Genomic DNA, 17039 nt, shown 5'->3' with positions numbered 1-17039 from the left:
TAAGCCACATTCTGTGCATGTGACAAAGGCATGGGCTGTGTAATCAAAGTGTACAAGTGCTAGACTGGCCTATAAAACAGTCCATACCTCTCTCCCATTAAAATGTGTGGTGCATTAAAAAGTGCAAAATATTGTAATGAAGAGCCCCCTACAGTTGCACAACTGAAGATAGTATGTAACAGAAGAATGGCCAAAACAAATATTCATTTTTCAGAAGTGAATTTACTGGAAGAACAGCAAAAAATTAGCTTTCAGAACTGGGTCAGTTGTCTTAAGTGCCCAAACAATATTTAAGTGTTGTTAAAAGGAAAAGTGATGTAATACAGAGCTAAACATGTTGCAAAATTGTGAAAAAAAACAATGAAGCTGATCAGGTAAGTTTTTGTACTGTTTCAATTTTATACAAGCCACAGTAAGTTCACCAACTCACTGTTTTCTGTTTTTATTAGCATTTCACATTCTGTGCCAATTTTTTTTGGAATTGAGGTTTGCATGTGTATCGTTTGTATGTCATTTCTACTATAAAAATAAGAAATGTATATCTCACAATCCACTACTGAATTCGTAAAACTCCCAAATTATCGACACATATTTTGTTTATAAGCATACAGTTTACATTAACATACATTAGCAGTTTAAATGTAGCTTCAGGAAGCTCAGTGAACTACGTCACCGCGCCGCCCGTCACTACTGAACTCCTCTTAAATCCTCACAAGTACACGAAGTCAGAGGGATTAGTTCTGTTCCTGGGCTCCGAGCTACTGCCTTGCTCTGTACACTGCAGGTAAACACATGGCCTCATTATCCGATACAGACAGACCTGGCAATATAAAAGAGTACTGAGAGAGAGACTTTTTTTACCCGCATAGGAAAAAGGGAACCGGTAGGTTAATGCTAGCTAGCAGCGCGAGTACGTAAATTTGAACGCTAGCTTACCGCCTAGCTGGACACGTTAGCTGGATTGAGACTGCTCTGTCCTCTCACAGATCGCTGTGTAGCTTTTACCAATAACTATGTTTGGACGTTTAGTCGTGTGTCTGTAGTTCGAGAGCGAATTTGTGTTGTTTGTATGCTTGGACTGCGGTTTTTAGCCTTATTTTTTCCGGTCGTCCCTGTAGCACACGTAGCCAGCAACCGTTAGCAAGCAAGTTAGCCGGTCGGAGATGACATTGCGGGAAAGTGGTCGTTCTCAGACCTGTGGAATGTCAACACGCTTTTTTAGACTCTCCGTAACCAGAAAGGCATTTGTTGCTTAAAAGCAGGTCAAACCTCTGCGAGGTGGCGTGTAAAGGTTTAAGATTTTACCTCAGGTAAGAGTCACTTTGCCTTAATGCAACATACCGTTAAATAGCTTGTACTCATCAGCGAAACCTGCTTGTTTACGTACTGTAGTTAACTAGCTAGCTAGTTGAACAAAATTCGGTATCAGAACAAGTTTTAGGACTAACTGCAGTAATTGGATACTTAACCAAACTCCTGTCTTTACTTTAGGTATATATTTCGTATCCCTCGCGTTTTTTAGAGCCCAGGGTGGGGAACTGCGCAGTTTGATGACTTTCCCTCTCAAGCGTACGTGATCCAGCTCATCATTTAATTGTCAGGTTTGCTGTAATGTTAGAGCAGATAAATAATCAAACTGTGCTGACCTCCGGCCGTCAGGTCCCGTGTAGAGAGCGGACCCTGTTTAAAGGGAAAAAAAACTACTTCCTGAGTTCCTCATTCTCTCCCTGTCTCTCTCTTATTTCCAGCATTTGGGTTGTCTGTTACCCTAAACAGTGAAGTAAATTCAGTCTCTACAGAACATGAGGGCTCTTCTTAATTGGTTTTGGATGACTTAGGACTGTTAGAACAGGGCAAACACATTAATAGCGTCTTATGCTCCAAAGCTGCAATTAAAACCCTGTTTATATCTTGGGGCAGGGATGTCCTGCTCCAGAATGCAAAACTAATACCAAAAGCAATTTGACTCGAGGCTTGATAATCATCTGAGTTGAATCAGGGGAAAATATAAAACACTGCATTGGTCAGAGATTCCGGATTGAAATGGATGGACCCTGCTTGCAGTTTCTGTAGCTGATTCAAATAATTCTGTCAAAGGCTACAGCACTTTGATTAAAAAAAGGTTTGCTTTTTTGGCAAGAAAGTGAACTCACTGTTGAAGGAATTTGAAGGTGCATTAGTGAAGTTTTTTTTTTTCAGATAACCTCTGTATTTTACTGCTCTGCTGTAATGATAGGTACCCTCAATTTGTAGAGGTGTAACAGTACCCTCAGCTCACAATTCTATGAAGTAATGATGCTGAATTTGCAGTTCGATATTCTCATTATTTTGAACAAAATTTGAAGGAAGAAAAGTAGATGTATCCGAGTTTCAAAGTTTGCTAATGGCATTGTAGCAGTGAGCTGGGATGAGTGCTGGAATCTGTCGTATTACAGCTGGATTAGGTTTACCTGGGTACTGTAATTTAATAGGAAAACAATCCAGTCTGAATGTGAATTTTTACAAGTTAACTCCAGAATTATTACTGGTCAAATGACCTTTTATAATTTGCTGAATCCTGAGCTCTTTCAGTAAGAATTAGTTCTGTTCGACTTGACCTCATGGTGATGTAATAAAACCTAGAGGATGTACACACACACACACACACACGCACGCACGCATCATCTAAACCGCTTATCCTTCTGGGTCGCAGGGGCCTGCTGGAGCCTGTCCCAACTCTCATTCGGCTGAAGGCCTAGATTTATAATTGAGGCCAAAATTCATTTCAATTTTTTTTTTTATTCAGACAGTGCGGTAAAGCTACTAATCTGAGCCCAGAACCAACCATCTGTACCCTCGTTAAATACTTGTGTCCAATTCACTTTGTGTAACAGCACCAAAGGAGGAGTGCTGAAGAGCTTGTGGCATTGTGTTTGATCAATCAATGGTCTACTTTGTTTCCAGCTCCATTTATACATGGAATATAATAACCCACACATCCATATAATTCAAGTACCCTTTATTATGTCCTTGTACATTTGTATATAGCTGAGATCTTTTATACTCCCTTACACCCTTTTTGTGGACACTTGGGGATGTAGATGTAGAGGATGTGCTAACTGATTTTCACTTAGAAAATGACCAGTGTATGTAATTTGACTGATGGTGTTCAGATTTTTGCATAAGACTATATGTAGATCGAAAAATATCTGATATCTGCACTGGCCCATGCTTCCGTATCAATGTGTTGCTAAGATAAAACAAAATATAAGGAGCATCAGAGTAGTCCTTGAGCAAACTGAAAGCTGTTGGTCTTAAATTCTTAAAAAAGGCCATTGCGGTAGCACTCACTTCACAAACACAAGATATTTGGTTAACACATGTCAGCAAGAAATCACCCAACATGTCTTTTGTAAGCTTTTTTGCAGTGATGTGTCCATGGCACTGTCTTTTTTATGCTTCACAGTAGAAACCGTATTCGCACTCAAAGTCCTGCAGAGTTTTATGTTTGTCCGGCTTTAACACACTTAGTTCAATGAACGGTTTGGTACTTGGCTGATGAGTTGAATTAGGTCTTTAAAACAGGGATGTGACCTTCCAGAGGTTTGTTTCACAAAGAAGGGTGTTCTCAATTAGATAACTTAGACTCTAAATCAAGCTTGACTAGTAGGACAAGAAGTGGGGGACATTCCCATTGGACAGTTTTTACTTTAGGCTTAAATTGTCTTTCTTTGAGAGAATGCTATTGCATCTTTGTTTATGAGCATGGTTTTTATGTTTAGGAGGCTACTTAAAAAAAAAAAAATAAAAAATCATCACAGCAAAGATGAATGAATAGCAGTTTAGGGTTGGTCTATACAGAGGGCTGTCTGTGCTGGTAGGAAATTCTTGGATAACTGTTTTAAAGCATTGTTGCCATCAGATCCCAAAATCAACAAAAAACTTAAAAGGTAATAAGTAGTTTGTAAGGTTGTTGTTCTAACATATCATTCCTTTTGTTGTGTTAAATTTAAGAAGTGACTGGTTTCTACTCCGCTCTGTACTTTAAGAGTTCATCAAGTATCTGTTAATGCTGATGACCGGAACTGATATAAAAAGTCTGGTAAATGCATATGCACTTGAATTGCTTGGAAATCTTGGATGTTAATTCTACTGACTTATCAACATTGCTGCCTAATTCTGTTGTTGAGATGTAAACAAAGTCAGTCAGAGTGATTTGATGTCAAATGCACAGTTCTAGAGAACATGGTGGTAATAGGAACCAGTCATCCAAAGCATTTAATGCGTCTAAAGTCGAGTGCGCGCTATACCATTTTAGCCCTGATTTTCCAGTCACAGATAGTGTTTAGATCTGGAACAACTAGCCCAGCTTAGTGACAAATCGCTGAGTGCCTGTGACACTGCTAATGTGTGAACAGTTCAGCGACATGATTTTCTCAGTCAGTGAGATGAATAAAAGCCCCCTCACAATTTTATTAAACAAAATGGTCATGAGCCTCATGCTTAAGACATTGTTTTACAATTGTTTGGCCCAAAAACCTAATTTTTAATCTTGTCAGAATGGAGAGATACATGCAGAGTGTTGTGAGACAAAATAGTACCCAGTGAAAACATTTTTATTTTTGGTATATTTAACATTATTTTACCATTGTCAACATTAAATGTGTAGACATGTAGATTCACTAGTCGTTTAGGATAGCAAATAGAATATGTTGTAGACATTGTGACCCGTGGTTCCTATCACCACCTAGAAGTTTGTGTTCCCAATTTTTTTTACAATGCATCATTTTGCATAAAATCACTACGAATGACTTTGTTTACAACTCAGCAGTTGAATTATGCAGGAATTCCTCTTTAAATCTTTTATCAATGTTTGCTGCTTGGCCTAGAGAAGATAAAAAAAAAATGTAGTTAGTTTATGTTTCTTCTTCTACTGCATGAGCTGTTTAACTTGACATTCATCACTTCTTCTCAATTGTCACAGTGCTGTGTCTTTTTTTTTCTTCCTGCAGAGTCATTCTTTGAGCAGCACCACTTTTCTCACCCTTTTCCCTTTTTTTGTTTATTATTGTGGCCCTTTTAAAAGAGTAAAAGCGGTGCTGATCTTTGTGAAACTGGGTCAATGTTTTGTGGTAAAGCAAAGCCATCTGACAAGGAATAAACAGAGGAACCATGAGCACAGCCAAGCCCAGTGGACTTAAAGCCCCAAGCAAGATTAGCAGACCTGCAGGGTCTGGGACTACCAAAACATCTCCTTCAAGTAAGTGCCCTCAACTTTCAGTACCTATAATTTACTTAATGCCTTGGTGCAATGATTCGTCTTCATTGCCCATCATTACTTGTTGACAGATTATTCTGGATTGCAACTACAAAAATAATATCGTCTAAAAAATTATATACAAATATAAAGTGACATTTTAAAGTTTTTGTTATTAACAAAGTAGTTTAACTTGATGTAGCTGAATTAGCACAGCAGATAACATCTAGATTGTCAGGTGAAGTGAAAATGTTAAGATGTATGTGTGTTTTGTTTTATTTTTTTAAATATAGGTGGTCCCAAAGCAGTTCCAGGTGACAAAGCTGCAACTGATGAGAAGGATGCATCTGAAGAGTTCAAGGTTGGAGACCGTGTGTGGGTCAATGGCAACAAGCCAGGCTTCATTCAGTTTCTAGGAGAGACACAATTTGCTCCGGGACAGTGGGCAGGCATCGTCCTGGACGAGCCTATCGGAAAGAACGACGGCTCTGTGGCAGGAGTGCGATACTTTCAGTCAGAGCCATTGAGGGGTATCTTCACACGGCCCTCTAAGCTTTCTCGTACTGAGGGTGAGGCCAATGGGACGACGACAGCACCTGCTTCACCAACCCCTTCCACCACACCGCCACCGTCTGCTCCATCAACAACCACTACCACCAAAAAAGCGGCCACGCCTACAAAACCTGACACGGCAGCTTCAAACCTCACTCGCTCAAACAGTGAGTCAGTGTCCAACCTGTCAGAGACTGGCTCGGTGAAGAAGGGCGAACGAGAGTTAAAGATGGGCGATCGTGTACTGGTGAGAATGTTAAAACAAAACTGGTCCAGAAAGGCCAAAAAATGCATTCATGTAAAGTATAGTTGCTGTTCTTTTGAACATTTAGGCATTTTTCATTTTTTTGATTAATCTTTAACCAGACAAGCCTAAAATCAAGAACACTGGCCATCAAAATATCAATCATAAAGATGTAGTTCTGGTTCTGAGTTTTGATTGGTTGAGGCCACCAGTCAAAGTGGGATATGTGATAAATGCACAATTATGAGCACACACATCAGCTGAATTTAGGATTGCTGCAAGATATTTAAAAAAAATTCTTTGTATGCGTTGTGGTAAGTAGTACTGATAGATGGGCCTAACTTAAGAGCATATATAAAATAAACTAAAATAAATTATGTCTAAAAAGCTTTACATAAGAACCTGTTTTTTGTTTAAACTGAGGGGCTGACAACTATATGTTTGATTGTATGACCAAAAACTAAAAAGTTGATAAAGACTGGAATAAATAAAGATGGGGTACTGAAAGTGCTATATTCTAAAGTTCTAAACGCAAGTTGCAACAAACATAAACATAAAACCATGAGGATTAGCTTTGGCTCAGCGAATTCAGTGATTTCTTCAAACCGCTGTGCATCACAATTTCTCCAAGAGAACATGCACAAAATAGTTTTTCTCTTTTATGGCTTTTATGACTTCTCTTTTGTGACTTACTGCTTTTGACGTGGTGCATTGCTGTAGTTTGTTATCGTCCTTTTAAAAAGTGGTCCCAAACACCACTTTTTCTGCAGCCTCTACTGAATGAAATCAAGAGGAGAAAATATTCAAATTAAGTTCTTGTTAGCTTTGACAATTTGTATGTGCTTTGCCTTAAGTATTTTTTTCTATCTATCAAAATAGAATATACTGTTTATCCATCGATAAGAAAGAAGGTCTGTAGATTTTTCTTAATGCTCTAAATCGTAGCGCCAACATTGTATGTGTAAAAGGGCAGTGCCTCCAAGACACGTTGCTCACACCCCACAGTGTGTAACAGAACGGATGCTGAAAGTTTACTTAAAGCCCACCAGAAACTGTCCCAAACTATGTCCAAACATTAAGGTCTGAAACAGAATGTCTAAAACATGTCTGTATTAAAATAATCTTTATATCTGCCAACATCTTTCACCTCATGTCACTTGTGAATAATCTTGTTCTTGTAAAATCTTGTAAAAGTCTTTTAATGATCGTTGTGAGACATCTCATTTTGTGATATTAAATGCACATCTGTCCTCCTGCAGGTTTTGAATGGTCAGTGTCAGCACTGAATCAGCCACACTCTTTTTGTTTTTGGGTTGCCAGCTATTCAGCACTAGGATCAATATACATTCATAAGACAATTAATTTCAATTTTCAAACCTCTTCCACGGCCACAGTACGTTTAGAAAATTGTCCACACAGAAAACACTGCCTGCAACTGTGTAATTTTAACTCTTTCACCCCTGATCCTAAGGGCTCAGTTCATCAAGCTGCAGAAAGCAGGTTTTAAAGCGTATGGTCTGGAGCGGTCAATTCACTTGAAAGGTGGAAAGAACATTTAGGTGGCAGGTTTATGCCTTTTGTCAGTCACAATCTCCCCATCTTAAAATTCCACATTTTCCCCATGCTACATTTTGAATGTATTGCTACAGTTAACCCTCGATATTTCATAAATATGCATTCATTCTTTTTCAATAAATATATTCATATTTTTTTGTGCACTTGTGTTGATGCTATCAGATACTGTTAATTGATTGGTTCTAATGAAATCAAATTTTTCCTAATTTTTCTAACAGTGTTGAATATTGACAGTTCCTGTTTACGCTCCCTTATTGCTTTACAGCAGCGTTGAAGTATAAGGGAGTATTTAAGGAACGTGTATGTAAATCCAAGTAGATTTCAGAATGTAGGTCAGAATCAGCATTCAGCTGATGTTATGTTCGAGCATACTCCATAAATTTTGTGGATTGTAGAAGATTATGGTTTAAAGTAAAATGATGCACTGGGGATATGGATTATACCACGCAATGTATAGGACATATACATTATTCTTCACTCAGAGCTGTGTTCAATGTTTTTATACTTATCTCTTTTTTTCAGGTTGGCGGTACCAAAGCTGGTGTAGTGCGTTTTTTAGGGGAAACAGATTTTGCCAAAGGCGAGTGGTGTGGAGTTGAGCTGGATGAGCCCTTAGGAAAAAATGATGGTGCAGTTGCTGGAACCAGGTATTCATCACGACCCCCAGAAAACTTCACTGACTGCTCCTTAGCTGTCTTTGTAGAATTTTACAATAAATAAAATATCATGCTGCACAGCTCTGCCCCCTAGGCTTATCGGAGATTAGAATTTGCCACATCTTACAAGACTCTCACAATTTGGGCCAACAGAATCATTCTGAATTCCGGGTGCAGTGCAAATAAATTTCTTGTTGCTAGCTAGCTAGCTAGCAGGCCTTCAGTTGTATTTATTAGGGATGCATCAATACTGAAACTGGTATCGGTTATCGGCCTGATACCACGCGACGTAAGCCATGACGTAAATGTACACTGCCACGCTAATAATCAAACGACTCAAGCAGTCAGTGAACGAGGCTCACTGCAACACTGCAAAGTGTTGCTGACCCTGTGGAGGTTGGACACAGTTATTGGTCATGTCAAACATTCCACATTGACAGATTTCCGCCAGGAATTCACTGTGCGTTTTTATCCTGTTTTTAAACACACATCATTCTGAAGGACCTTGATCGCTTCCTCATTCACTGACCAGGCTTTACCAAAATGTATGCACTAAGGCAAAATAATGGTCAAAATAGTAAAATTTATATAAAAATATAAAAACAATGAAATACATTTTGGCAGTAATAATACTACTACTTCTACAACTACAACTACTACTAATAATGATATATTTTATATTTTTATAGAATATATAAATATTAGAGATATTTAATAGGACATTTGAAAATAATCTAAATAATATTCTGTAGTTGCAACTGAACTTGTAAATGTCTGTTAAAATAAGTTAACACTTCCTCTTCAGAGAACAAACTTGAATATGCCTTTTTTCTGTATTTTTATTGCACAGATTCTGTTTATTTGGAGGTTAGCATATTGAGGAAAATAGTAAAATGTGCCCTAACTGTTGCACAGGCCACATTGTATGTTTTTTTTTTTTGACCCCATTATGTTAAAATCAGCAAACAGTACTTGTGCATTAAAATATGCAGAAACATTCTCTGTAGAATGTGTATTTATTTTCACTTTATTCAAAACAATTTTTGAATTTTTTTTTAATAAATATGACACTTTTCTATTTTCTTCCATATTGTACAACTCTTAAAGAATTAAAAAAAGAAAAAAAAGTTGTGAAGTGTATTAAATCTGTGTCTTGGTTTTTAGGTACTTCCAGTGCCAGCCCAAATATGGTCTTTTTGCCCCTGTGCACAAAGTGACCCGCATAGGCTTCCCTTCTACCACTCCTGCAAAGGCAAAGACCACAGTGCGAAAAGTAGTGGCTACACCAGCAGGTTTGAAACGCAGTCCAAGCACCTCCTCAATCAGCTCTATGAGTTCTGTGGCTTCGTCTGTAAGCGGCAAGCCCAGCCGTACAGGACTGGTGAGTCATAGACACATTGACTCTGCGTTTACCTTCATTAACTCAACCAACTGGTCGGTTAAGGTTCTGATAAAAACCTAGACAGCACCTGCTGGAACATACACAGAACTGAGCAGATAAAACAGGAGCAGTATCTCGAAAAGATGTACAGAAGGACACACAGGTACTTCAGTCTCTCAGGTTGCTACATGCAAAAAAAACAAAGGAGTTTCTTTGATTTGGATAGTGAAAATATGTCAGCATTAAAAACAAGCTACATTCAAATTGACTTAACAAAGTCTGCAAAAAATAATTTTGGTCAAATACTGACGGTCAGAGGGGGTGTGACACAGACTGTGATCTAATCTAGACTCTGAACATGCCACATAATTATTCTTCTTCAACTGATTTAGGTCTGACATAATTAAATCACTGAAATGTAAACAAAGTGACTCAGAGTGGTTAGATGTGAAGTGATGGGAACCAGGGGTCGTAATGTTTACATTTTTTATCTATCCAAAACCATCAGTGAACTTCACATGTCTACTGATTTGTTTATATGTAATGTTGATAATAGTGAAATAGTGATAAGTCTGGAAAAAAAAAAACATCCTTGGGTACTTTTTTACCTTACAACACCATTTTATGCCAAAACCATATCTCAAAACTGTAGGAAAATATGTCATTCATGACCATTTATTAACTTTGTGTGTTAGCTTTTAGAGGCATAAAACCCTTCAGATGTCTGGTTCCTATCACTACCACTGTGAACAATTTTGAATTAGCAAGTTTTTCTAGAATTGAGCATTTTACATCTAACCACTATGAATGTTTCTAATTAATGATTGAATTTATGTGAAAAGAAAAAAAGAACAAATGCTGTTTACAAAAATGTAGGCAAAACATTATGGTGTCCGGTACATTCTGCATAACTTGCATTTAGTTTTGCTGTATTTTGATCCTCACTATCATGTTTTATTCTGTCTTTTTTGGGTGACCTCATAGTTGATGATCTTTGTAAGATCACCTGGGTCAGCCTACTTTTATAATTTTGGGAAAGCCAGATTTTCACTCTAAGAATACTAGTTCAGCAAGAAAGACTGAAACTTACTAATGTTCTGATTCTGTTATTGCCAAGTAACCCGTTTTATTTCAATGTACCTTTTGTGTTTGTGTAGTTAACAGAAACATCGTCACGGTATGCCCGTAAGATTTCTGGAACCACAGCACTGCAGGAGGCACTGAAGGAGAAGCAGCAGCACATCGAGCAGCTCCTCGCTGAGCGGGACCTGGAGCGGGCTGAGGTTGCCAAGGCAACCAGCCATGTGGGGGAGGTATGGTTTGGTGTTTTTTATGTTATTTTATTATTATTATTTTGTTTTTATTAATTTATTTGTTCAAAAATTTTGCCTTTTTCATTTATCAGTTTTTCTTTAAACCAGGGGTCTCAAACTATTGGCTTGTCACATATTTACAAGTTATTCTTAAATCTTGCCAGCAAATCATTTAAAAAATAAAAAATGACATCTGACTGTTAGATTTGCTTCACTCACCAGACACTGTTGCTGGTTACCCAGCATAAGCTGTATAAAATCAGGTTAAACTGAGGGTAATGCTGTTAAGCTGAAGTGGAGCACTGCATGCAAGAAGAGCCATTCCAACTAAAACATGATGCAGCATGAATGCTACACATTGAGAAAGCGTGGTTGTGATTTATCTAAAACTGTCTTGCCATTATTAGAATTTACAACAATGCCCTCATGGATTTATTCATGGCACATGGGGAGATACAGTGTTAGAAATAAGAAATGAATGGAATTATGAAGTGAATCCACTGAGAACTATTCTTCTGTTAAGACTTCACTTTTGCTGTTAAATGTTAGTTTACTTGATTTAATTGAACCTTAAGGTATTTATTAAACTATGCCAGTATAAAACTACTGAATAATAATGATGATGATGATAATAATAATAATAATAATAACAATAATAATAATAATAATAATAATAATTCAGGTTTTGTAGTTAATTCATAGTTGCCCCCAGATAAATTGAGTTTGAGACCCCCCCAGCTTTAAACTGTTGTAGTAAAATACTCAGTCAAAATGGACTTTATGACCTTTAGATGGAGGCGAAGATGGATCACCTGCGTACCCTGGTGGAGGCTGCAGACAGGGAAAAGGTGGAACTGCTGAACCAGCTGGAGGAAGAAAGGAGGTGAGCTGGGTGTTCGGGGATATTTTGGTGTGGATGAAAGGTTTGTGAGTATCTTTGCTGCTGGAAAAAAATAAGTGCTGATGCTTTGAGGACAAAGGAACTAGCAGGAATGTTGCACCTAATTTATTGTACTTCATTGTTGACTAAAATTAAAGATTGTCCTTCTAGCTAATTCAACAAACAAAAGAAAACATGCAGTACAGGACAAATACTATGTGTTCATTCTCTGGATTCTAAAATTCAGTTCCCCTTAAGGCATCACTCCAATATTTTCCACAGAGGAGCTGTTTTCTCTTCACAATGCTGTGTGAAATGAACATCTGCCACAGAACAGAACATTCTCCATTCAGTGAGGATACTTCAGTAGCAGTCAACTAGCTAATTTTTTTTTGCAAGATGAAAATATCCAGATTTTCTTATTTTGTCAATGCTACAAAGTTGGCAAGCACAAAGCCTTAACAAGCACTAACAGCTAGCTCATAAAACGAGTATACCATTTGTTTTCCAAACCTCTCAAGTCTGATAGCAAGAGCTCTGGGAACATTTAAATTATAAGGAGTCTATTGTCTCCACAGTGTGGCTGTGGATGCAATAATATAAAATGTATACATTATATACATATACAAATATATACATTTGTAAGAATTAATTTTTTGTTTGTTTTTGTTTTGTTTTTCTGGTCTTGTTTTGGTGAGACCCTTTCTGACTTTATAGTCAACTCATTTAGTTTAAAGGGGAATTTCACTGATTTTTCACAATTTCTGAATAATTCAGTCATTGAGATGTAAACAAAGTAATTCAGAGTATTTTGATGTTAAATGATGCGTTGTAGAGAAACTTGCTAGCTCAGAGCTGCAGTGGTGGTAATAGGAATTTACTATAGAGAAGAGTGAATCTACACTCTTCACACGCCTGGTTCCTGTCACCACCGATGTTGACAATTCTTACTCAGTAAATTTCTGTAGAATGGAACATTTCACATCAAACCACTCTGTATGACTGACTGTTTACATGTTAACCATTTAATAATGCGTTTCCACTGCACACTGAATTCTTTCTCTGCTTTTTTTGCCAGCACTTGAGGGGCTTATCTGTCTACTGTATTGTATGTCTGTTGGCATGAATGAACATGTCAATCAGTCGTGGATTTCAAAAAAGTTTCAAATAAATTCTCTTTTCATGTAGGCTACTCTTCTAAACTTTAAAAGCTCAGTTTAGTTCAGTATATTTTGTCTGGCTGCATAGGCTATCAGCCAACAAAAAAGATATGTATTGGCTCGCTGTAATTGTGATTCAGTACAGTCTTTTTAACTCACTGGTGCTACATTCTCTTGTAATGGTGTGCCGCAATTGTAAAGATTAAAGGGAAGCCTGGAATGTATCATACTCACTGTTAGTATGATGATTAGTGCTGCAACAAAGAACTGATTTGATAGTCGAATAATCTATAGATTATTGACATGAATAATATAATGCTAATATAAAAAATTCCAATATCTTTTTCCTGTCAAAATTTAAAGCCAAGGATGTGCAAAGTAGCAGCAATAAAATATTACAGAATTAAATTACTTTTCCCTTAATCAAGTAAATAAAAAATCAGTCTAAATTTAACTTTTAAATTTAAACAGTGCATTCTGTGCTTTGTACATTCTGCTGTCTGTCTACACTCTGTTGCGGCTAAATTCTGCAATAACAGGTCTTTATTAAAACAGAGGAAAGTCACCATCTCTACATGCTTTTATGAGAGGCTTGCTCTCTTCTGAGAACAGATATTCCCTGCTGCAGAGAAGATGCGCTCTGATTGAGTGGATGGGAATGTGGCAAACGTTTGTGGCAGACTTGTTCTCTATGAATAGTTCAATTTGAACAATTTTGTGTAGACGTTTCATTTCAACAGTAACCCTTCGTCCAGCTCCCGTGTGTGTTTGCGTGAAACTACTGTTAACAAACATTCTCCCATGTTTGCCAAATTTAAACGCATGCGTGTTCCTGTCTGCTCAGTGGATGAAATGTGCTTCCATGCCAGCTAAGGTCAGCTTAACAATTAGCACAACTGACAACCTTTTTTCCGTTTAAGTGTGAATTACTCCCACACTTTGAGAATTTTGTTCTTGACAGTTGCCATTGTGCTTTTGTTAACTCTCTACTAAGCGGTAATGTAAAAAACATTCCTAGTTAGCGCAAGAAACACACGTGATGATGTCACCAACTAATCAACGATTAAAGTAGTTGGCAACTAATTTGGTCATCGATTTTAGTCGACTAAGTCGAATGACCGTTTCACACCTAATGATCAATGTAATTTGAAAGTGTTTTCCTTCATCTTTTTCTCCACAAACAGAAAAGTGGAGGACCTTCAGTTTCGAGTAGAAGAAGCTTGTATTACCAAAGGCGATTTGGAGGTAAAGAGACTTGCAGACATTGTCCAAACACGTTTCAGAAATCCAGTAAGCTTCATTTTTCTTATCCTTATCTTGAATACTTTCACATTATTTGGTAGATTAGTTGTGAAATTAAAATGGAAAATGTTTTAAAACTGCTTCCCAGCGTAACATTTTTTTAAGATGCACATATATATGTAATTACCAATCATGTTTTCACAATGTTGAAGTCAATTCTGTGAGACTAGAACAATGCCGAAAGAAGTCATTCCTTTTCATTTGCCCTGCATCTCATCTTCACTTCTCCCTCACTCTTCCCTGTTCCTCCCAAAAATCAGAGCATGTATGAGTTGACAAGGGATGAAATGCCATATTCAACAACTTGTGTTGCTTAAGAGGATCCTGACCTCATTTAATGTAAAGCTTTTTACATGGGAGCATTTTTAAAGATTGATTTTGTCCAAGAATTGGAATTGTGTGAAACATTTAGAATTGGTTCAGGAAAGAGTGAAGTAACACCCATCCCTACAGTAGTGTAGTGTAGTGTCCCTGCTGAGATCCTTTTGTTTGTAAGGTTGTTTGTAGTAGGCTTCTTACCATCTATAAAATATTTTGAAATTTAAATAATTTAATTGCCAAATTAACTCTACTTTTAATGAGATACTTTGTTTGAAAATAAGACTTCTTTTTCCACTGCAAATTTTAGTCTGAAAGATCTTATAAGGTGTAAAATTTACTATTACTATTTTTTTGTTTAATAGAGGGTGAAAGTAGCTGATTAGTTTGTGAATTAGTCAAACCGGATACAGTAACTTGCAAAAGTCTGTCGCTCAGTTGTATGAAGGTCTATAAACTTGCCACTTTTATGCAAAGCTCACTAGATTGAAGAGCATTTGAGATCTTTAGACACATCGTTCAAATTTAGAAACAAACTAAAAAAAAATGCGAGCGCAGAATTTTTTTTTCGTCTGTTTGGTTTCACTAGGGCACTGCACCAACTTCCCCAAAGGAAATGGCTTAAATAAATAGTGCAACCAACAGCAAAAAAGCAAATGGCTATGTTTCTCAATATACATTTTGTTTAAAAATGTAGCTGTGTTTGTCTTTCTTAAAATGTTAATAGACTAATTACACTTTGGAAATAAATCTAGAACAGTTGCATTGCTGTAGAGTTCATTTTAGTTGCTATGTTAGTTTCCATTTCTTGCACGAAGAGCTCGACAGAGCTTTTTTTTCAGTGGAGTTACAGTGTAGAGTGAACAGTGTAGTCTGATATTAAAGTAGCCTTACACAGGCCCTGGACTGTGAAGCCTTGTAGGCTGGAAAAATCCAGCTGCAAAGGAGTAGCATTGCCCAAGCAGCTTTGTAGCTTTGTACAGGGAGATTCACTCAAAAGAGGCCCCAAATATTCTGTTGTAACTCTCGTTAGGATGAAGCAATCTGAACCAAAAAATACACTACATACCTTCACATATGTGTAATCGATTGCATTACATGCGATGCTGGAAGTGATCGCCATTTTCTGCCAGACACATGAAGGGGTACGAGGGTATGCACCCGGAAGTTGCAAACAGAGGTTGGCTGTCCGGCGCCTACCTCATCTCTCCGACGCAGGGGCATCTCAGCTTGTTCAAAGCTCCATATACTGAGGAGCACATTACACATTGTTTCATTCAGATTGCTTCGTGCTAACGAGTTATTACAGAATATTCGGGGCCTCTTTCGAGTGAATCTTCCTGTAGTTGCGGTGTAACATCAAATAAGTGGCCAGTCCAAGAAGCTTCTGACTTTCTGGGAAAGTCACTCTCGTGCCTGGAGTCATCTCGGTGGATGAGATGACTCCATAATGGTAGACTAAACTTTATTAGCTGGTCTGTTCTAGTAGATCCTGCTTGCGTATCGAAGAGAAGTTTAGATTTGATGCAGTTGTTGAGCCCTTGGTAAGCATGACAAAAAGTTTGACAACATTAAATTGTGCAGTGCTTAGGCCTTTCATTACCAGAGATGCCCAGGCACATTATAAAAATTGTTCTAGTATGTGTTTAATTTGAAATTAGATGATTACCGAAATGCCATAATGTTTTTCTGCATAATTTTCCAGGGTGTCTTTTTATTTGTGCAGTACTGCACCCTCTGTGCATCAGAGAAATAGCTGTATTTGAGGCACATTTTGTTGTAGTGGGACAGGGATTGTGCTGATAAACCATTTTGGCACACCAATTATATGTCTGTTGGCAGATGAGATCAGCTTGTTGAAGTCCTTCAGATTTATCAGCATCATCGAAAGTTTTACTGTTATAAAGCACCCATAGTGGATTGCTGAATTTTGTAATAGACAGACTTCTCTGGCATGAGGTTACCATTCATCATTGATGATTTTAGTTTTTTGTGCTTCATTCATCACTAATAATTTAGTTTTTGAGTGCCAATCTTTTAGAGATTGCTAAACTGACACTGTCTGCTGGTATACTTTTGCTACAGCAGTTTAGGTTGAACTGGTAAATTTAAACATAAAACATGGTCAAAATTACAAAAACGTGAAATGCATCCATGCTCATATTTGGCATGGCATAGCATGTTACAACACAAAGGTAAATCCTGCTTGGTAATTATTTTTCAGAGTTAGCTTCATGTTCTACATTTGAGTGCATTTCGCTTTATGTTACTGTTGTTATTCTGGACTTCTGTTGCTCAGCAGGTAGATCTTATAATTTAGTGAAGATCCTAGTCATCAAATACATCATCTTTAAAAGCTCTTGACTAATGGTCTAATTAATAATTTTTTAACTGTAGTGGTTGTGTATTAACTACTGCTAGT

General features: G+C 37.4%; 1 protein-coding gene across 7 annotated transcripts in view; it reads left to right on the top strand.

Annotated features, from left to right (window-relative positions):
• Positions 1 to 675: 675 nt before the first annotated feature.
• The window catches only part of clip1a (CAP-GLY domain containing linker protein 1a), a 50634-nt gene continuing 34270 nt past the window's right edge, over positions 676 to 17039 (top strand). For all 7 annotated transcript variants that reach the window (XM_036597912.1, XM_036597914.1, XM_036597911.1 and 4 more), the window contains exons 1-8: positions 676 to 784; positions 4992 to 5239; positions 5530 to 6035; positions 8130 to 8254; positions 9428 to 9644; positions 10802 to 10957; positions 11749 to 11840; positions 14182 to 14242. In XM_036597912.1, coding sequence (XP_036453805.1) covers positions 5152 to 5239; positions 5530 to 6035; positions 8130 to 8254; positions 9428 to 9644; positions 10802 to 10957; positions 11749 to 11840; positions 14182 to 14242 — 1245 coding nt within the window. In that variant the 5' untranslated portion in view covers positions 676 to 784; positions 4992 to 5151. The remainder of the gene's footprint in view (positions 785 to 4991; positions 5240 to 5529; positions 6036 to 8129; positions 8255 to 9427; positions 9645 to 10801; positions 10958 to 11748; positions 11841 to 14181; positions 14243 to 17039) is intronic.

Source organism: Colossoma macropomum, unplaced genomic scaffold (genome assembly GCF_904425465.1).
Source record: "Colossoma macropomum unplaced genomic scaffold, Colossoma_macropomum, whole genome shotgun sequence".
NCBI lineage: Eukaryota > Metazoa > Chordata > Actinopteri > Characiformes > Serrasalmidae > Colossoma > Colossoma macropomum.
This window is presented reverse-complemented; position numbering and strand designations above follow the sequence as displayed.